Below are 22,217 nucleotides of genomic sequence, written 5' to 3' on the forward strand. Positions count from 1 at the left end.
GCGGCTGCACTTCCTGTGTGTGTCTGGCTGCACTCACACCGCAGGACTCACAGGAGTGTTTGTACCTCATACTAAGGCATTTCATCATTCTCAGAGCACTTGAGGAGTCGGTGTCAGTGTAACACTTCGGAGGATCCTCTCTTACCTCCAGACGATCCCACCGCGCAGACACTTCTGCTTTGAGTTCTCTAGGTTTTCAAACGTACGTTGGGTAGTTGTGTTACATGCACACTCCTAAGTATGATTTCCTTCAGATCATGTAAAGAGCAGCGGGGGGGCGGGGGGGGCATCATGACTGCAGTTGGTATTAGGAACTGGTTACAGGCCATGTATGTGGTGAGGAGTGGGAGATGGATGTCTCAGGCACAGGAGCCCAGAGGGACACGCGTTGCGCTTCCCGTCTGTAAACTCTCTGCCGGTCGGACCCACTGGAGGGCAGTTGGAACATCGTGAAGCAAACGCTGTGGAGATTTTTTTAAATGCAACTGCAGTACTCATTATTTGCTGGGACTGATGAGGGGTCAAACTGAAGCCCCCCGCCCCACATCAAAGCTTCAGCAACACTTGCGGTGCGTTCAGGTGCTCCTTGTCAACTGGGGAAGTGAAAATGCATTCTGCAGAGCTGAGCTCAGTGCCGACCCTCTGAGGGGACTCTGAGCTCAGTGCCGACCCTCTGAGGGGACTCTGAGCTCAGTGCCGACCCTCTGAGGGGACTCTGAGCTCAGTGCCGACCCTCTGAGGGGACTCTGAGCTCAGTGCCGACCCTCTGAGGGGACTCTGAGCTCAGTGCCGACCCTCTGAGGGGACTCTGAGCTCAGTGCCGACCCTCTGAGGGGACTCTGAGCAGAGCAGCAGCTGCAGAACGCTTTCAGTTGTTCTTTGCATTCGCTTGAACTGAATAGTTTTAAATTGTCAGCAATTAGGTATTTTATTCTTTTAATATGATTTTATAGAAAAAACTAATAGTTGGTTGCATCCCAGGTTCATATCTTCCTGTATCTTCCATCACTTAGTTGTGTACAGTTTGCTACAGGTGGCTGACGGGGTGAAGGTTATACTAACACAAAGATGGAATGACAAATAAGGAATAACACAGTAAATGAATTGGTAACCTCTGGCAGGAGCCATAGGGAGAGAGTAGATCCCAGAGAGTAGATCCCAGAGAGTAGATCCCAGAGAGTAGATCCCAGAGAGTAGATCCCAGAGAGTAGATCCCAGAGAGTAGATCCCAGAGAGTAGATCCCAGAGAGTAGACTCCAGAGAGTAGACCCCAAAGAGTAGACTCCGGAGAGTAGACTCCGGAGAGTAGACCCCGGAGAGTAGACCCCGGAGAGTAGACCCCGGAGAGTAGACCCCGGAGAGTAGACCCCGGAGAGTAGACCCCGGAGAGTAGACCCCGGAGAGTAGACTCCGGAGAGTAGACCCCGGAGAGTAGACCCCGGAGAGTAGACTCCAGAGAGTAGACCCCAGAGAGTAGACCCCAGAGAGTAGACCCCAGAGAGTAGACCCCGGAGAGTAGACTCCAGAGAGTAGACTCCAGAGAGTAGACCCCAGAGAGTAGACCCCAGAGAGTAGACCCCAGAGAACGCAGAACTACTTCAGAGATCACTCATGGTTTTAAATCTACTTGTTATCCAACGTCTGCCGCCTCAGATGTCTGAAGAAAGCCCATATCTACTGCAGGCAGATCCCAAATGCTTGTGGGGACACCTGAAGCCCCCTAGCAGGATGATTCAAGGACCTCCGTGTTTATAAGATCCTGCGTACGGCCATGGCTCAGGGTGTACACGATGGATGCTCCATTCAATGACTTCCCTTTACTGAAGTTGACCGGGATCACCTGACGTGCATCAATAGGCTGCCCTGCCCCCCCAGTCTGACACTGTTGGCTCACAGCCCCCCTCCCCTGAAGTGTTGCTTCACCTCCTCCCTCTCTGCTGGTCCCAGGTCTGCTGTACAGACTCTGCCTTGTACGCTGTAAGATAATAGATGTCTGTTCTCTTAGTCCTGTTGTAAAAGATAGTGTTATATTTTCTATATGAAGGAGAGGAGGTGTGGGGTGTCGCTGCCTTGCTGCCTGAGACACCATATGATATAGCAAGCATATTGTAGATTTTTGATAACTAATCATCTGTGATGTGGATGTAATGCCCTCGTGGGTAAAGACAGATAATACCACATAAAATCAGCCTGTAATGCAGCCTTTCAAATCAGGAGAGCACGTTAATTACAATATTAGGATTTTAAATATTCCAAATGTATCCTCATGATATCTGAATGATATCCATAAACGGCCAGACATATGTAGAGGTTCCCTCTGGAGTCCAGTGGACGGAGGGTCCCTGCCAAGCAGAACGGAACATGCCGTCAGTCACATGATAGTCGTCCAGCTCACAGCCTCTGACCTGCTGAGACCAGTCGCTTCCTGCAGAGGGCACACTTGGTGTCAGTCCAAAGGCTGAGCTGAGCTGAGAACAGATGTAGAGCTCTAAAGTCACTCCCACTGCTGCCACATTCTTCATCACCTTCTTCATCACCTCACCTTTCACCGGTACTTCTTTCTGCAAAAATATGACATTTCAAAATGTTTGCTAGCTATTAACTGTTTGATAGACTAAGAAACATATATTTATGATAAGCAAAATATTAATTTGAAATTGAAACAAATATAAAGTAAACGGAGACACTTGTCGTGTAAGTCAGTAAACATTAGTAAGTAAAATAAAGTACACATGGAAGTTCAGGCACATGGGCTTCTCCAGTAGAAAGAGGATATGTCCAGAAACACAGTTTGACCAGATAAAGATAACTACCTGATACTGAACGCTCAGCCAGAGCTTTGTTCAGCGTGAACAACAAGTCACACACGTTTTCTCATCAAGGCTGTGAGCGGCGGTAGAAGTGACTTGACTTTGATCTGAATCCAGAAGGTCCTTCTTCGGTTTGATGGAGACGGCCTGATCTCCTCTGAGCCTGATCATCACATGTTTCATGTAATGAGCACTGCTTTCAAACACAACAGAAGTCAGTGATTTATATTTCATTAGCGTTATCCAAGTTCAGGTCGACTCTGCCGTCGCCTGGAGCTTTCTGGGTGAATGCAGTTTGGATCAGCAGTGCTCCTTAGCCAGCAAAGATTCAAACAGAAACGTGTTCTGTCTTCACTTTACCACTGAGCAAAGGCAGAGCACCGCCGCCAGTATGCAGAGCTGGAGGACGGCTGATTCCTGTGCGGAGTGATGTCACAGTGTTTAGCACCTCTGGGGATGCTTCCGTCAGCCAGCAGACCCAGACTCAAAGGAGAGAGATGTGAAGGGCGTCCTGAAAGATGTACCGACAGAGCAATCCTTCAGACAAAGACAAAGGTAGTTTTTTTTTCAGATTTTGTTTTCAAATTGTTCCATTTGAAAAATGCCTCAGTGAGCACATTGTTGCTTCTGCCTGGTCACTGGGTTAGCATGCTTGGAAGGACATACTGTAATGACTGGAAACTAAAGTAGATGAAGTGTATTCCTCAGATTAGATCGGGAGACATTGAGAGAAAATATCTGATCAGTTAATCTTTGCAATAATGTTCGATGTTTGAGTCACGAATACAGAACGTTAGAAGACCTTCTCAGCGCCCATCGAGTGAGTGGTTGATTTAGTAACTGGGACGTGCTGGCCTGCTGTCTCACTTAGAAATGGAGAAAACAAAATGTGCAGATGGCTGGAGATTTGAGCGGCCTCTCCATTAAGTGTCTCAATGTTCTTTCAGGTACCTTCCTGAGAATGCTCAGGTGTTTTGGGACCTCCTTTGGGGAAAGCCCAAATGCATTAAATGAATACTCTTCGTACCGGGACTCACTACCTGCTAGCTTGTTGGATAACGCGTTGTCCTGAAGATCCCGTTGCACATACATGTCGACATCACATTTCTTAGACTTTAAACAGGTGTATTGGAAAACCCTCCTTAAGGCAGAAGCACATTATTGTATTATCACAAATATTTCTTATAATTGATGAGCTCAGTTAGACTCAGAAAAACGTTTTAAATATAGATTCAGAACCAACATGCAATCTGTTGCACCGGGTTACTTTGTGTCCTGGTGGAGAGTGTGACCGCATGGAGACCAGTGATGACACCTTCTGAGAACTCTTAAAGGCAAGATGACCCCCCCCCCTGTTAGAGCAGTGTGTGTTCATGCCCCCAGCCCCACATCATTCCACTAACCCGGTGTGACTCTGTTGGCACTGGCGACATCTGTTGCTTTCCTAATGTTCAGACCCAGCGGCGACTCAGAGGCTCCACTGGACGTGAAGGTGGCTCCTTGCATTTCTCTGTTGTACTGTTACTGTAGTATTGCTGTAACATAAATGTTTTCTAAGTTATTAAAAACCAACACCCAAGGCATCTCCTCAAAAGCTCACTGTGTCGGTGCCTTATTTTCATTCCTGAAATGATTTTTTTTACAAGAAATGTATTTAAATCCTAAAAGCCTTGAAGTGGATGTTTCTGCTGCTGCGAAGAAGAAGAAGAAGAAGAAGAAGATACACGGTTGTTTTACTTGTCTGCCCTCTAGTGGCTACAGTGACACGACATCATTTGCGTCAAGAGCATACAATTACACATAATAAGCACATCCCGTTGAAACCATAGACTGTATATTATATAAAGGTTGAAACCTACAAAATAAAATGATTTATCGCCATGTTTCAATAGGTAAAATTGCATGCAATCATTAATTAAGTTATACATATTTGTTATTTTACCATTAAAGCCGACATGTCACATTTCAGATATTTTCCACTAGGGAAAGTTACTTGTCAGAAATGTGTTCTTGGTGGTCTATTTAGTCTAAATTATGTTCCCCTTAAAGGTGGGTAGGTAAGAATGGAGAAACCAGCTCGAGTGCGCTTTATTTGAAAGTACACAACCGGAAAAAATCTGCCCCTTCCTTCTGACTTCCTTACAGAGCCCCTCCTCCAACACACACGAACGCGCACATGACCAATGGACACCTAACTCCTTATCTATATGGCGCTGATGGACACGAGATAAGTTTGTGCACGAGATGGAAGGCTGACGGGCAGGCTCAAATGATTGGTCGTGCTTTTTACAGTGCTACGGCTTCCACAGATGACTTTTTTTTATTATTGTCAAAGCATTTAATGTATTCATTGCTATCGGGATGTTAAGAGCATTCCATGGAATACAATTCCAAACAATATTATGAATCCTCTATTAAAAAATATGATTCAGTGTCCATCGACATGAAAATAACAAAAAAGTTCATGCTGGACTCAAACCCGAGACCCAATAGCAAAAATTACTCGAGCCATGCGCGTTATGAGTGAGCCATACATATTATAGTAGGCATTTGCTTTGAAATAGTATAGTGACTGAGGTCTGTATCAAGCCTCATTAAGACCCACCGAGATCAGACATCCTAGTTTATCAGCCTGCGAGCCTACATTACGTTGTGATAAGTGGTCATTTCACATATAAATGTATGCTAGTGCACACATTAAGTTCAAATATGCAAAATCAGGCCATGTGTTTCGTTATGTAGTAGCTAGGTATAATCATCACCGACAGATGGAAAGACAACAATAACAAGGAATGAATATAATAACAACTCAGACAGACTGTATGTTTCACTAACAGTACACTAAAGTATATACATCATATTAATAACGATCATATATGATACAAATAAGACTGACAATAAGAACAAGCCACAGAAGTCGTATCACAAGTTATCCTGGTTGGAGCTCTCCACAGCTGAAGACTTCTCCACGCTGCTTTCAAACTGTGAGTAAACAACGTGTGCTTCACTTGGAGGCTGTCTGAAGGTGTACACGGGTCTCAGATGGACTTGGTATCACATTAACAATGATATTCAGTAATAAGTCTGGCAACAATAACTGGTTTAAATGATTTATTCAAGCTTGCAATGTTTTGAACAGACATCCCCAGTCACCTCATGTCTTTTTGTATTCCTTGCTGTACGCGTCCGGATCGGCATCGCAACCACAACCTCACACACTGGGACTGAATGTGCATCAAAGTGTTCCTATCCAGCCAAATATACCAAAAGATGAATATAAACGACAGAAGAAGCGATCGAATGTGTATTTCAGTCGAAGGCCACGCCCCTGTCTAAAATAATAGAATTACGCCAGTTTTCATGACTCAAGTTATACTGTAACACCGTCCCCCGTTCAAATGAAATCCCCGCCAATCATATTTCCAAGCTTGCGCCAGGGCCGGCCACAAGACTCGCGTCTTGTGCTGCGTTCACTTGCACTCGGACATTAGATATTTTCTCTCATAAATGTCCGATTAGCCACAACTTTTCTTTCAAAAAAAAGATGCAAACTGGGGTGGCAAGGGTATTTTTTAGGGTGGCAGTTTAGGGTGGCCCATGCCAAGACCTGCGCAGACCTGCGCAGTTGCGATCAACGTCTTGCTCGTGCGTTGCATGATGGTTAGTCATGTTGTCCGACTTGCTCTGGAGGCTCGCCCACATGAGAATTTGAAATCTCGCGGGACAAAGACGCCCGCAGCCTTGAGAGCGAGGCGAGTTGGCGCAGTTGCTCTCCACGAGCTGCGGAAGCGAAATGCTTGATGGGAAACGGCTCGCTGGTATCTCGAGCTGAGCGCTTATTGGTGGTGTTTACCACGTGCTGCTGATGAAACTCTCCAATTGGCTGGCAAAAGTGTGTTGTTGTTTTGTGTCAGTTTTACGTCGCCACATTCATTCCCATTTTTCATCATTGTTCCACAATGTTTATCATCATGAAATTAATATCTATATATTTTATACTACTGCTTACCGTTTTCATACTTTATATATCTTAGCATATTCATACACACTGTTCATACTGCTCACAGGCTGATATCTAGTGTATTCATACCCCTCACTGTTTATTCATCATTCAATTCATTCTATATGTTATTCTGTAGATTGTGTACATTACTTTCCACTTCACTGCTTGTTGCACCTGGTTAGAAGCTAAACTGCATTTCGTTGTCTCAGTACCTGTAATCTGTGCAATAACAATAAAGTTGAATCTAATCTTGAGCAGGAACAAATGTATTTACTTAGTACATATCTGACATTAACGATTAAACACATGTGTGCATTCTTTATAAATGCAAACCGAGTCAAGCCGACTCCGGAGGTGGCGGTATGCACCTTAAAGTTGTTTGCAATCCGCCAAAAAACCGAGAGAAGAAGATGAAGAAGCCGTCTCCGACATAGACATATAAAGAGTAGACGCCGCATTGGCTGCTGGGGCGCAAGAAATACGGCCGCCATCTTGGACCGGTCATCCTACAGACATTCTACCCATAGACAGCAGAGGTTTCAAGATGCCAGAGCACTGTGCAGCATATTGCTGTGCAAATCGGCGGACGATTGCGAACAGGGGTCGGGGGATTACTTTTCACAAGTAAGATTCAACATTATAATTGGTTGTATTTTGTAAATAGAATATTATTGTACTGTATTGATGTCCGCCAGCGAAATCGTAGCCAGCAAACATTATGTTCATGGCCAACTGAGACTTTATAAATCGCTGCTGTAACAAGTGAATGTCCCCGTTGTGGGATGAATACAGTAACATCTAATCTAATCTATCTAGGAAGAAGAAGGAAGAAAATAAGCTTGACCTCCTTCTTAAAATGTTTTTGTGTTGACTCTCAAATCTCCCGTTTTTATTTTGAAGGTTTCCCAAAGACAAAGATATGAGAAAGAAGTGGGAAGTTGCTTTGAGGAGGGAAGGGTTCACTGCAAGCGAGTCATCCGTGATTTGCAGTGAGCATTGTAAGCAGGACGAGTTTGACAGGACAGGACAGATTGTCCGACTCAGAGATGGTGTTATTCCCTCCATCTTCAGCTTCCCGGTTCACCTCCAAAGAGTAGGTGTATCATCATAAGGTTATTAGCATTCATAAATGTAAATGTTCTATTATCAATAACGTGTGTGTGTGTGTGTGTGTGTGTGTGTGTGTGTGTGTGTGTGTGTGTGTGTGTGTGTGTGTGTGTGTGTGTGTGTGTGTGTGTGTGTGTGTGTGTGTGTGTGTGTGTGTGTGTGTGTGTGTGTGTGTGTGTGTGTGGTGTGTGTGTGTGTGTGTGTGTGTGTGTGTGTGTGTGTGTGTGTGTGTGTGTGTGTGTGTGTGTGTGTGTGTGTGTGTGTGTGTGTGTGTGTGTGTGTGTGTGTGTGTGTGTGTGTGTGTGTGTGTGATTCTGCTTTTTCATTTTAGCCAGAAAAGGGCAGGACTACGTCTACTTCCAGAAAAGCTGAAGAGAGCCTGTCTGTGGCCCCTCAGGACGACCCAGAAGCTTCAACCTCACACTCACAACCTCAGCCTAATGATGTGAGTATTTCTATTTTCAACATCATATCATAATGGTCCTAGACAAAGTCAAATCTCATCTCTCTTGTTTGCTGCCACTCATATTAAACACACTCACAAATAAACACATACACACACAATTGAAGACATGTTGAACATGCATTCCTGGCACACACACACACACACACACACACACACACACACACACACACACACACACACACACACACACACACACACACACACACACACACACACACACGCATGATGCTGGCAGTGGCTTTGACAGGTGATGACTATAAGAAAGAATGTGGGCCATACTCTAGTTGTGTCAAAGTGTTGTGTGTGAAGTGAAACATCACTCAAACCATGTTCATCCCTCTTTCTACTGGGATCATAGCGATGTCTCGCCTGCTTCTCCTACTGCTCTTAAGGCCAGAGTCAATGAAGCTTTAGCAAGAGTGGAGAGTCTCGAGCGAGAGAGGAAGAATGCCATGGCTAGAGAAAAGAGGGCAGAGACCACAGTGAGGACTCTTTTGGGGGATTTGAGGGAAAAGAACCTCATTAATGAAGAACTCAAAGAGGCTTGATTTCTACTCAGGGAAGATGAAAGTAGCACTTTGAAATTCATGTACATCTTACTCTTACACTCTTTATTAAACTCCTTTGTTATTATATGAAGGGGACTTATTAATTTTTTCTCATACAATTTCAGATCTTCAAATAGACTTGAAGGCAAAGCAGGGCCATGAGTACTCCAAGGACCACAGAGAATGTGCCCTCACACTCCATCTACATGGTCCAAAGGCATACAAATACCTCAGAGAGACTACAACAAAAAGGTGGTCTTAATGTTGTTCAATTTCATTTTTGGAAATTACGGTTGCAAGTACGTTAAATAGCTACTTCTCAATTTTTTTACAGGTGGCTGTGTTCGGTGGATGGCAAGCCTGGCCTGAACAAGATGATGCTGGATATGCTGGAGAGAAGATGCCAGGACGACCAGGCTAAATATGGATGTGTTTTACTCATGTTGGATGACATGGCCATCAGAAAACATGTGCAATATAATCCACATAACCAGTCAATGTCTGCCTTTGTAGACATGGGTGATGGAAACAATGAGACCGATGCTGCTACTGAGGCTCTTGTGTTCATGGTGGTTGGCCTACACGGACATTGGAAGGCTCCCATTGCATATTACCTGACGAAGTCTTTGTCACCTGAAACACAAGGGGTCCTAATCTAAATCTAAAATCTAATCTAATCTATCTAGGAAGAAGAAGGAAGAAAATAAGCTTGACCTCCTTCTTAAAATGTTTTTGTGTTGACTCTCAAATCTCCCGTTTTTATTTTGATGGTTTCCCAAAGACAAAGATATGAGAAAGAGGTTCTCAGTCATGCTTTGGAGGAGCCGCATGCACGGGGCATTCGGGTGTCATGAGCAACTTTGTGTAAATATGGTTTGGGCGGGGTGGTGTCATGTTCTTGTGTTTAACTTGAACATTTACATTTTTTATATAGATGTAGAAGTACATTTTCATTTTTTATGACATAGATATTCATTTTTACTGATATATAACTTCTGTCTATGTATAATGTATTATTGTTTCTTCATTTTTCAACTTATTAAAATAGCTGAGTATAGGCCTACACAATATGCTTCTCTATCATATATAGACCATTAGTGTTTTTGTATGTGTGTGTGTGTATATATTATATATCGTGTGTCTTTTGCAAAATACCTATCATACATAACATAGGCTATCAAATACCAGAATATTCTATTGCTGTTAAGCCTACTATGAATATTAAAATACGCCGAATCATGTGTCCGGTATCATGCCTACATATATGACGTTTGCAGAAACCCCCCCCCCCCCGTGAAAATCAGTTTTGTATTCAGCGAGTTATGATTGATAAAATGCGCTGACACTTCATTGCGCCTGCCAGACAGATTACACTGAGTGGAGCGGGTGACCGGTCCAAGATGGCGGCCCCACGGCTCGTCAGCGCCAATAGGCAGCAGCGGTCGATGCGGCGTCTACTCTTTATATGTCTATGGTCTCCGAGCTGTCCGACTTCAGGCGAGCTTTTTGACACCTCCCCCGGCTGCGATCGGCTACTCTCGTCTACTTTCGAGGCGAGCCGCAATGTGTCTCAAACAAGCCTAATGTTTTTACGGAGCATGGCTTCAGGAATACGGATGTTACGTAAAACAGACGTAACCATCAATTTAACCCAACCACGCTTTGTTCGCGGGAGTCACGTGATTATTGTTTTTTTTTTTTAACGTATTGCTTGGACTTATCTTGCCGCGATATTTCAGCTTCGAAAGGTCGACAGCGAGGAGCAACGAGTTCTTCAACAATTCCCTTAAAGTGTGTTTTCAGACTGTCCGCCCCGGTGTCCTGCTCTCCGGAGGCCTCGGCCTGGTTCAGGTAATCCCAGAGAAGAACCGCATAGCTCGCAGTCTATCCGCATCCAGCTCACACAAGTTATACGTGGTACATCAGCAAGCTTTTGTGGCACGAAATAGAACACACAGCTTCCTGCTGTCACCAGGGTCCTGTGTCTCTACCCTCCGGCACACGTTAACGATGGTTCTGCTGAAAGACCTCCATCCTCCCACTGAGGGAGTGCGGCACGAGCAAGCCGAGACCACGGCGGTGATGGACGGCCAGAAGCTGGGCTGCGGCACGCTGTACGTCGCAGAAACGTAAGTGATGCACGTGGCGCTTGTTTTTGTCTTTACAACACCAGTGTTCGTTTATGTGTTGAATCTTAATGTGTTTAATCGTACTTGTTGTTAGAGTTAAATACATGAATTGTGTTAACAATAAACAAACCAATAAACAGCATAGAACGTTTAAAAACAGATGCTCCACTCGGCGTGCTAACTACTTCCAGAGTAGTCACTTTCAAAATAATAATTACAAATGTATTGGATGAAAAACACATAATTTGTCACCCAAAAAGTACAGTGGTGAACAAGTTAGAAGATAAGATAAGACTTTATTTATTCCCAAGGAAATTGTTGTGCCAGAGTAACACAATACAATAAACACAGCAGCACAACAGCAAAACTGTACACTAAAAGTGCAGCAAAAAGAGCAATTAAACATCTAGAGACAACATGAAACATAGATGGTCACACAATCAATGCAATTGTTAGCAGTATTTAGTAGTGCAAAAAATAAAACGTAGTGGCAGTTACGTTATCATAGCATTCTTAACCCTCTGGAGTCTAAGGGTATTTTCTCGATTTTTAGATGTTTTCTTAAATCACCTTTTTAAATGTATTTCTTCTAACATGTGTTACATATCAAAATGTTCAGGACAATCTCTGGTATTGCTATATATGCAAATTAATCATCTTAGAGCACTGTTTGATGAGATAAGTAGCTCAACAGCTTAACATTTGACATCCGATTTTCGGAAAATCTTCAAAACACAAATGTACTCATGTGATCGAATTGTTTTGGTGTTTTAGATTTGGTTACCAAAGTCTTAGGATCACAAAAGCAGTGAAATATTTGAAGTACACTGTATATAAATGTGTTGTTCATGTCTAAAATGAAATTCGAATTTTGAGTAAAACAGGTGTTTATCACTCTACTTTCACCACAGCGGGACTGAGATACATCAGGACTGAATAATGACTTCATATTACATACCAAGGTTCAACTGCGGTCAAGCCAGCCTCCACTTGGGAAAACACAGTCAGCCAGCCCGCACGTGATATTGGGGTGCGCGAATATTAGAAGCATTACGGTAAAATCCCAGCGCTTACTCGGTCAATAACAAAAGCACCTATAAAAACAAACCAAACATATTAAATTAAGAAATATGTACTATATAATGTGATCAATAATTATTTAACTACCACGAGTAAATGTAAAATGTAAGGAGTTTCAAAATAAAAGTCCTTTGAAATCTCATATTGAAATCTCATATATGAGCTATCAGCCCTGTGTTTAGATAAGAATAAAACGAAATCTCTCCCTGATGCAAGACTCATCTCACTGCAGGGTGATAGGACAGCCCATCTACTCACCCAGAAAAAAAAAAAAAAAGTGCACCAGGTTATGGTCTGATCTGCCTAGGGGGGGGGGGGGGAGTGCTATTGAGCTGTATGCCTCCTTGACATTAGCATACAGTAAGTCTAATGTTTTGTTTTGCAATCGACATACTGTTTAAAGGTGGTAAGAGATTTCTTTAGATTGACATGGTTGAAATCCCCAGATATTGCTATGAAGGCACTTTATTTTACAAAGACTTGCAAATCTGTAGCAGATACACAAACGAGTTGTTTGTAGGATGTGTAACAGGTAGAGGTGAAAGGATCTAATACTAGATTAGTCAGAATATTAATAACTATTTTCATAGTAAGATTTTCGGTTCACGTTTCAATGTCAGATCAGTTCTCAAATCTGAGGATTTAATTGATTTTATTTTGTGATATTAATATGAGTGAATACAAATGGGTTATACATAACTATAATTGTCTTGAAAAAGCACTTTTTTGCAATAGTTGGTAATTGATTTATAAAAAATAGTGAAGTTGCAGCCCTGCAGTCAGGTTGTTTTTATTTGAACATAAACCCGAAGCTGCTTTCAGATACTGACTCTCACTTAGCCTGACTTTCCATTCCAAATCACTTCCTGAAATTGGTATTAATGTTCCCACGGTCTGTCAAACTGGTTCTGGAAGCCTGGAAGTACCATTAAAGGTACCTTAATGCAATCATGTACCTTTGTATTCTATGTGTGTGGACACTGTGTGAAGCATCAGCTGTTAGATGCGTGCGTCTTTCGGTAGGCAGCTGTCATGGTTCGATGGCTCGGGGCTGGGATTCTTTCTGGATTATCCCAACATCGGCCTGCATGCCATCTCCAGAGATGTCAGCTCTTACCCACAGGAGCACCTGTACGTCATGGTCAACGGCAAGATCAAAGGTGAGAGGAACACAAAGGGTGCAATTAATGTTCGGAGCATCATTCACAAAACTGTATTTTAACCATGTGTGTCGCCTTCTGTCCTGGCAGGGGAGAATGTGGTAGAAATGGCAGAGAAAGCCGGGGATGACGAAGAAGACAACAGCAGTGACAGTGGTGATGAAGACGAAGGAGTGATCACAGAGATCCGATTTGTGCCCAGCGACAAGGTGGCATGTGAGTGACCACGCCGAGCCTGAGGGCCACACTGATGCTCTCCTTTTTTATGAAATGTTTCGTTTTTTTACAGCCTGGGCCTCTGCCATGTTTGAATTCTGATCTGATTTGGTTGTTTTTTTAACTTATTTTATTTTAAGAAAAATAGTCCGTTACTGTTTTTTAAACAGTCTGAATGAAACGGCAGCGCTCAGCTGTGTGTTTACCTTTTATATATACAGTCTATGATGTTTACACACCTCATGGCCCATCAGCCACAGCTCTCCCCCTGACCTTTCTTCTCCAGCAGCTAAGGCTGCGGCCACACGAGGACGAAAACGGTCGTTTGCGTTACTGTTTAGTGTCATATAGACCGTTCGGCCCAAGGAGGACGACCGAATACGGCACTAAACGACTGCGGAAACGATAACGGGTCCCAAGGTGGATAGAACGGCATACGAAACGCTCTGGGGGGTCCAACGGCTCCGTGTGTACGCCCTATACGATAATTTTCTGATAATGATGAGGCAATAGCCCCGCCTCTCCCCACCTCTGCTGCTCACCCCGCGTCAAAGTAAACTGCACCCTGAATTCAGATTATGTATCTTTCTCTCGATATGGACCTAAACGCGAGTGAAGTCTAATCTGACAGGACGGAGACACGCAGCTCTGCTCACCTGCAGCTCCTCCCGCTGCAGCAAAACACACACTTCAAGTCAGATCATCACCCTTAGCTATTTTAATGACCTCTCAAACTACCTAAACTAGTTATAAATATGTTTATTTTTACTGTCGGCCGGGCCACTCATTACTGGATCAGCTGCTGCATGAGACAGACACTGACGCTGTCCGAAGAGAGGGAGGAAAAAGAGAGGCTCCGTGTATGTATGTAGAGTCGTTATTCATTTGTTTTAAAGCTCAATAAATAACAAAGGAGACCTTTGACCGGCACTTTTATAATTTTGTCCGGAAGATTTAAACTTGAATACACGCTGACTGGCGAAAAACTGCCCGGTTCCCTCGGCCCCCATCACGGAGAATAAACAAAAGGGCAACCATGACAACCATGCTTCTTTGCTGCTTTTGTGGAGGAAGTTACAGCGCCACGTACAGGCTCCTGCATGTACTGCAGCTTCTCCAGCGGTTGGAGCTAAACGGAGCGGTCTCGTGTGGACAGACACTATCCGGTAGGTATACCGGTGTAACGGTACACGTACCCGTACCGAAATTATTCGGTACGGGCCCTTCGGTTCGGTACACGTGTGTACCGAACGAATATAACGTTAAACGTAAAAAATTGAGAACGTGAACAACTTCTTGGAAGTAATCTCAGGTGCTGCGTCGCAGCATTCAGAGTAATTTGCTCCCATTGGGCTCATCGCGTCATAGAGCGAGCAAGTCATTTCATTGGATGAGAGGGCATGCTATGAGAGCTGGTCAGAGGGATGCGTTCAAATTTAGTCAGTAATTTGAGGAACTGTCGAAAATGAATGGCGAACGCAGATAACGTTGAGCTCGAAAATCCTCCAGCATCATTGAAGTCTCAGGTTTGGGAACATTTTGGTTTCGCAGTTACGTACAAGGATGACGGACAAAGACAGGTGGACCAAACCAAAGCTGTTTGTCGGCATTGTTCAACTAACATTGGTTACGCGGCTGGCAATACATCAAACTTGCACACTCTTGAAAAGGCATCACCCGAACGTGAATATAACCGGTACCAAAAGACTGAAGTGCAAACCCAACTCCCGCTAGCATTTGAGCCTCCACCACTCGAACAAGTTCAGACCGAGCCAAAGCTATTACAAACGCCAAGTATCCTTATGTTGCCATGTTAGCAAAGCGCTACCTGGCTGTATCTGCTACCTCTGTCCCTAGCGAGAGGGTGTTCTCCACAGCAGGAGACATTGCTAGTGCCAGCAGATCTGCCCTTTCAGCAGCCATGTGGACAAGTTCATCTTTCTTTAAACAACATGAACATACAATGACAAGCAAGTCCTAATGTCAAGCAGGCTGCTTAGGTACTAGTACAGTACAGTTCAGATACAGATTATTTCAGTTCATCGAAATGCTGCACCTTAATGTTCATTTGATTATATTTTGTATTTATTTGAGTGAATATTCACAGTTTAATAATAATTAAAAACCCAAAACTAATAGTTTATGTTTTGTGAGTACTTGTACAGTAAAGTTCAAATATAGATTATTTCAGTTCATCGAAATGCTGCACCTTAATGTTTTATTATATTTTGTATTTATTTGAGTGAATACATTATTCACAGTTTAATAATAATAAAAAAATATATATATATATGTTTTGTTTTGTGAAAAAAAATTCTGCTGTACCGAAAACGTACCGAACCGAACCGTGACCAAAAAACCGAGGTACGTACCGAACCGAAATGTTTGTGAACCGTTACACCCCTACTATCCGGTGAATATTGCGTGTGGACGGAAGCTTGTTTGCGTTTGCGTTAATCCTATGCGTTTAGCTGTTTTCGTCCTCGTGTGGCCGGGGCCTGAGTTAACTGTAGGTTACTCTGAGTGACAAGCTTACAGTTAGTGAAGTAACACTTTTTTTTTGTGAGTCACGACCTGGCTGTTTCATTCTAACATAACGCTCCAAATGTTACTGTTTCCACTCGGACTTCAATACAGCTACACCATTGTTTGGTTTCCATGGTAGCGCGTCTCTTTAGTAGCGTGCAACTGAAAGTCTGAGAGGGTGGGGATTGTTCACAGAAAACAGTACAAGAATCGACAACTCCAGCCTCTGCTCACTCCTATCCTGTAATACAGGCCAGCCAGGCAAAACAGTGCACCTCTCTTTCCAGGCCATGGGCTGGGTCGGCCACTAACATATTCACATTGCTCTTCTCAAAAAGAGAAATGTGAACCTTAGTTTAACTGAAATGATCAAATAAAGTCAACATTTCAGTGTTTACAAACATTGACCATACCGTTCACCACCCCCCCCCCCCCCACCCCCCTAAGCCTACTGTATGTTGCGAACTCTTTGTTTAAAACTAGTTGGCCATCGGAATGTGTGTGTCCCAACCCAATTTTTAATGTAAAAGGTTCATAAAATAAAAACACAACACTGTCATTGCAAGTGACACTCAGTTGACTTTTACTGTATGTTCAACTGCTAAATTCATTACTGATAAAAAAGGGCCTCTACCTAATGACCTTAAACAACACACATGTTTCTTGGATTCTTTTAACACCATAGTCCCTAATATATTTGTAGAAAGGCAGGACATTGAATTCAATCGGAAAAATGTTTAATTGTGGAGGACCCCCTGTTTCGTGTGTCCCCCACCCCCCACTTCTCAAACCAAAGTTACACCCTTGGATTTTAAACAAAGTCACATGACCACAACAATATTAGAAAAAATATATATTTGTATTTATTTTAGGATTTTAAAATCAGACCTGTTTTTTAAATGAAATCTGACGGCAGGCAGTGAGCTCTGATCCCCTATGATAAATGCGCCACACCTAATCGCCGGCCACTCAGCCACAGAGCTCCCTCGATGCAAAGCAAACTGGAGACGGTGGGAAAGCACCTTGTTTTAAATAATGGTCGGAAAGTGACCTGTGAGCCTTCTGAATTACCGTGGGACAGCAGAGAACTCTAAACAAAAATGATCTTATCTTCATATTAATAATAATAAATCATACAGTATGTGTCTGAAAGGGAGCAGAAGGAAGCAAACACTAAAAATATACTGCATATTAAAGCAAACGATTGTAAAGGTAAAAGTATGAGCATAACAAATAAAGAAGTGTAAACATTTACATTATTATGATTATTTAATATATAAAGACTATATATTATTGAATTACAAGATTAGATATACTTTATTTGATCTAAAATATTGATGTGTTTTCGTTATACTGTAGTAGCCTGTGAAAACCATAACACATATGTGTTCAAATGCTCTTCACCACAACACAACTGAAGTACTGCAAGTCCATGAAACGTGTCTTTCTGTATTTGTGAATGAAGCGCCATCTAATGGTTAAATCCTGAAATTGAAAATCTGGCAATATTCGCTGCTGAACCCCCCGCCAAACTGAATATTGTTGTCTTGAATCTAAATATCTGAAATGTTTATTTTATTAAAAAAGGAACATGTGTTGTCTCTTTTGATGCATTTAGCCTTTAAATGGACACGGCATCAAAGGGGTGCTGTAGTTTCGTTATATTTTTCAGCAGTATTGTGGTAGAGTATACATTTTAAGGATATTATTAAAAGTCAAATATAACCCAGGAAATATAACATGGTGACAGTGTTGACACTGACTTACACATTCCTAAATGGACTAATGCTGCTAATGTTGCATCTTTTATGATATGTTGGTCTGCATGCAGTGGAGTCCATGTTCTCCGCCATGTGTGAGTGCCAGGCGCTGCACCCCGACCCCGAGGACAACGACTCCGACAACGACTTCGAAGGAGAGGAGTACGATGTGGAGGAAGCCGGTGAGGACACTCACTCACTCACTCACTCACTCACTCACTCACTCACTCTCTAACATTATCAGTCTGTTTAAAATATGACATTAACGTCACAATTCTATTATCAAGGTGCCCTCAGATTCCATAGAAAAACACTTTGGTCCAATATAAATGATCAGTATATAATGCAACATTATATAATATTTATGTATATATATATGTGTATATATATGTGTGTGTGTGTATATATATGTGCATATATACATCATATATGACATAAAACAAATAAATAAACAATGAAAATATGGCAAGTTCAGGTGTTTAATAGTCTTCTGGCCTGTGGGATGAAGCTGTCCCTGAGTCTGCTGGTTTTGGTCCGGATGCTGCGGTACCGCCGGCCAGACGGCAGCAGACAGAACAGTTTGTGGCTGGGGTCTTCTTATCGTGTCCACAAGGCAGTCAGTTCCAGGGCTTGGTTAGATGTGGTTCAGCCACAGCGGAACACATTGCTGTCCCTTCTCATTAAAGTCCGATGCTGTGCAGGGTTGCGGCTAAGATGGTTTGTTTTGCAGAGGAGAACCCTTCAATGTTCACAGATATGACTGTCAATGCGGTCTTGAGGGGGTCCCTCGTTTACGGCATCGTCCTTTGTGTCTATCTCCAGGCATGATGTTTTCTCTTGGTGTTCTGTGGCTTACTTACAGCTTTCAGCGCAGCTTGTAGCGTAGCTTGTGCAGACTAGCTTGCGGCTAGCGTAGCTTGTGGCTTGTAGCGTAGCTTGTGGCTGTTTTGTAGCTTGTAACTGTTGCTTGTAGTGGTGATAGGATTAGCAGTATCTCTTGTCGATCTCGTCAATACTCCCAGGGCCGCGACGTGGACGCTCCTTTTGGCTGGGGTGATGGGGGTCTTTTATAATCCAGAGGGCTTTCTTCCTGAGCCGCTGGGAGGGAAGGTCCTCCATGGATGGCAGCTCCGTCCTGATGATGTTCTGTGCAGTTGTCACCACCCTCTGTAAAGCCTTGCGGTTGAGGGCGGTGCAGCTGCCGTACCGGGCCATGATGCATGTGAAGTGCCGTAAAAGCCACCCGGCCGTATGGACACAGCTCTAGGCTCATGAGCAGCTCATGATAAACACAGTTTCAGTGCCCAGGCCCCGGGGCCCGACAACATAAAGGATGGTGTGGGTGTGTGCGCCCATTATGTGAAAAGGAGATGGATATAAGTACAGGGTGCTCATCTGTTCACTTTAGGTTCTGTGGTTTCTGTCAGGCACGAACAGACTCTGTAACATGCTGCTGACTGGACAACGTGTTCTCATCTATCTTTTCTTTGTCTCTTTTGTCACTCTTCGTCTCCCTGCTCGTCTGGACCCGGCTGCAGAAGCAGGTTAGACATCCAGCATGCATCACTGCATCTTTACACAACCCACGTCTTCTGTTGAGCCTTTACAGCGACACTTGTGCATGTTCGAAATCAAAACGCTCAGGGACTTATTGACAGCGTTGTTTGATTGGTGTTTTCTAAATAGTTCTTATTGTTGTTTTGTAAGGAGCCCAGGATCAGGGACACCTTTGGAAGCTAGTGGGGATCTAAATAAAAAAGATTAACCAACACTTTACGAAAGAAAAACACTTCGTACAAACACTTATAAATATATGAATAGTTAATCACAGTTGTACTATTGTACAGTGTCTTCATACTGTAAATTACTAAATACAGACAATGTATTTATAGCTCTGTAAAGCTACCTAAAGTGTCTTATAAATCATGTATTTAATGTTAGCATAATGCTAATAGATGCTAAACAGGGTTCTAGTAAAGACGACTGCTCCTTGCCTCCCCCCCCCAGAGCACGGCCACGGTGACGTCCCCACCTTCTACACCTGTGACGAGGGTCTCTCCGCGCTGACGACGGAGGGCCAGGCCACGCTGGAGCGGCTGGAGGGGATGCTGGCCCAGTCTGTGGCCCAGCAGTACCACATGGCCGGGGTCCGCACCGAACCACCCAACGCAGAATTTGAAGGTTTAAGTCAACCTCGCATACTGAAATTACAAATATGGATCATATTGATAATGGATACAAATTGGGTTGAAATATGCTTTATCCAAACTGAATGATTACTGCAACTATACTGCAACAGCTGGTCATGTGACCTCTGTTCTGGTCAAGTGAAGGAACTCTCATAGAGACTTCTCTTCAGGATGGGTTTCCTCGGGCCGTGCTTTAGAAAGGAGGACCATCGGTATTGAGTACGATACGGTGATACTTTATTGGTCAGATGAAGTCTGAAATGTGACTTGCATCACAGCAAAAATAGGAGAAAGGAGCGTTAGTGTTTCCTTTCTTGTCTTCTATATATAGATAGAAGAATATTCTTCAGAAGTGTGACAGTGTTCCTCTGGAATATTCACTAGAATTCCCCAGCATGAGTCTTTCTCTGTCCTCGACTCATTTTGATGTCTTATAAATGAAGTTGCTTGTGATGTCTCAATCTCTTCAAGGGAAAGCGGTGAGCATGAAGACGTTTACCCAGCTGTAGTTAAAAACCTACAATGTGGATGGGGTATACATTGTGAAATGATCGAATCACAAATAATCTTTTTATTTTGATAATACCAGCAACATCACTAGTCCAAGTATATCTGTAGAAAAGTACATCTCTAAATTCCTTTTTCAAAGTAAAAGTGTTTTTCTGTGGACAGAATCCCTTCATCGGTCCACTTCAGCTCTTAGTTCTGAAACACGTGCAGACAGTGTCGAGGAAACTCACTCATAGATCACGTCATTAGTTGTTTTGAAAATGACCAAACGAGTTCCTGAATCACATTTTAAATAAAGCCGTTTTCTATACTATGTTTTTAAATCAATAAAAACTGCAGAGACATTTATGTTTGATTTAGCATGTCAGCGCTTTGTCCTAAAACGGCATCTCTTTATGTTGAGCTGGGACTATACTCTAGGATGTGTTTTTAAATTGTATTTAATGTACGAGCCAACCCAGCAGGTCACAGAGAGTGAGGTCACAGATCTGTAAAAGGTTACCTGATGTGTATTTGTATTTGTATAAACAATCTGATGTGTATTTGTATAAAGAGTATGATGTGTATTTGTATGAAGAATCTGATGGAGAAGGTTAGTAGTATTGAGGCTTATTGTGTTCTGCTGTGCAACTGGAAAGCCAGCAGCCGGTCTTTGCAAGGTTCAGTTTCTGCTGGTAAAGTGTGTGTGTGTGTGTGTGTGTGTGTGTGTGTGTGTGTGTGTGTGTGTGTGTGTGTGTGTGTGTGTGTGTGTGTGTGTGTGTGTGTGTGTGTGTGTGTGTGTGTGTGTGTGTGTGTGTGTGTGTGTGTGTGTGTGTGTGTGTGTGTGTGTGTGTGTGTGTGTGTGTGTGTGTGTGTGTGTGTGTGTGTGTGTGTGTGTGTGTGTGTGTGTGTGTGCAGACGGTATGGAGGTGGAGGCAGCGGCGATGGAGGCGGGGCAGTTTGAGGACGCAGACGTGGAGCACTGGTAACATTAGAATGTTTTACGCTAAAACATCTTTGTTAAACATTTAATAATGAGATGGTAGAGGGAGTGACTCATCCATCTGTTCTCTCACTCTAGATCTCATCTCAGCGGACATCCAAAGCTCCAGTGTTGCATCATGGGATGGGAGAGGCGGACAGCAGCACTCACTCACTCTTGTTTAGCAGAACCTCTCCTTCCTACTCAGTCATCTCACTAATCTTTGTAGCATCCTTTCTTTCCTCCCGTGCGTTTTGATGCATTGCTTAGTAGCTCTGTATTGTGTTTCTTCTCCGCATCACATTTACTATTTGTTCAAGTCGTAAGAGTTTATCTTTGTTATGCGACCGAGGCGTCTACTGAGATGCAGGCCCTAACGCCCAGATCATGCTGGAAAAAAAGATGGAAAAAAACCCAACGTTCTGTTTTGTATAACAATTTCATTTCAGATTTTCCTACGGAGGAAAGTTATTGTCTTTATACAAAATTGTCAATAAATGCATAGTTTTTGAATGAGTTTTTTTGCTTCATTTATTAATGTAAGGCTTGAATTGTAATTTTAGTGCACAATTATTGCGGGTGGAGTATTTTGAGAATATGTTGTTGCATTATATATACTGTATATTGTTTTATATAGAAGATGTATTAAATAATTAACGTTAAACAAAGCTGTGGGGCTGTGGTTTGATATAATGCTAATGTCAGAACTGTAAAGGGAATGTTGGCAGTAGCATGCTACATTTGCTTAAACG

The 22,217-nt window shown here is 43.0% G+C and overlaps 1 protein-coding gene and 1 long non-coding RNA gene across 2 annotated transcripts; both read left to right on the forward strand.

Annotated features, from left to right (window-relative positions):
- The first annotated feature begins 7,331 nt into the window (after nucleotides 1-7,331).
- Nucleotides 7,332-9,809, forward strand: LOC139434954 (uncharacterized). Its single transcript, XR_011644234.1, has 5 exons — nucleotides 7,332-7,437; nucleotides 7,714-7,906; nucleotides 8,252-8,365; nucleotides 9,060-9,186; nucleotides 9,269-9,809. It is a non-coding gene; the product is annotated as an uncharacterized lncRNA (long non-coding RNA).
- A 728-nt stretch (nucleotides 9,810-10,537) lies between these two features.
- On the forward strand, nucleotides 10,538-21,978 carry clns1a (chloride channel, nucleotide-sensitive, 1A). The gene is made up of 7 exons (XM_034097317.2): nucleotides 10,538-11,063; nucleotides 13,167-13,303; nucleotides 13,394-13,519; nucleotides 17,877-17,987; nucleotides 19,813-19,986; nucleotides 21,402-21,468; nucleotides 21,565-21,978. Coding segments are annotated over exons 1-7 (735 nt in total). The 5' UTR covers nucleotides 10,538-10,944; the 3' UTR covers nucleotides 21,566-21,978.
- The last annotated feature ends 239 nt before the right edge of the window (nucleotides 21,979-22,217 follow it).

Source organism: Pseudochaenichthys georgianus, chromosome 13, assembly GCF_902827115.2.
Source record: "Pseudochaenichthys georgianus chromosome 13, fPseGeo1.2, whole genome shotgun sequence".
NCBI lineage: Eukaryota > Metazoa > Chordata > Actinopteri > Perciformes > Channichthyidae > Pseudochaenichthys > Pseudochaenichthys georgianus.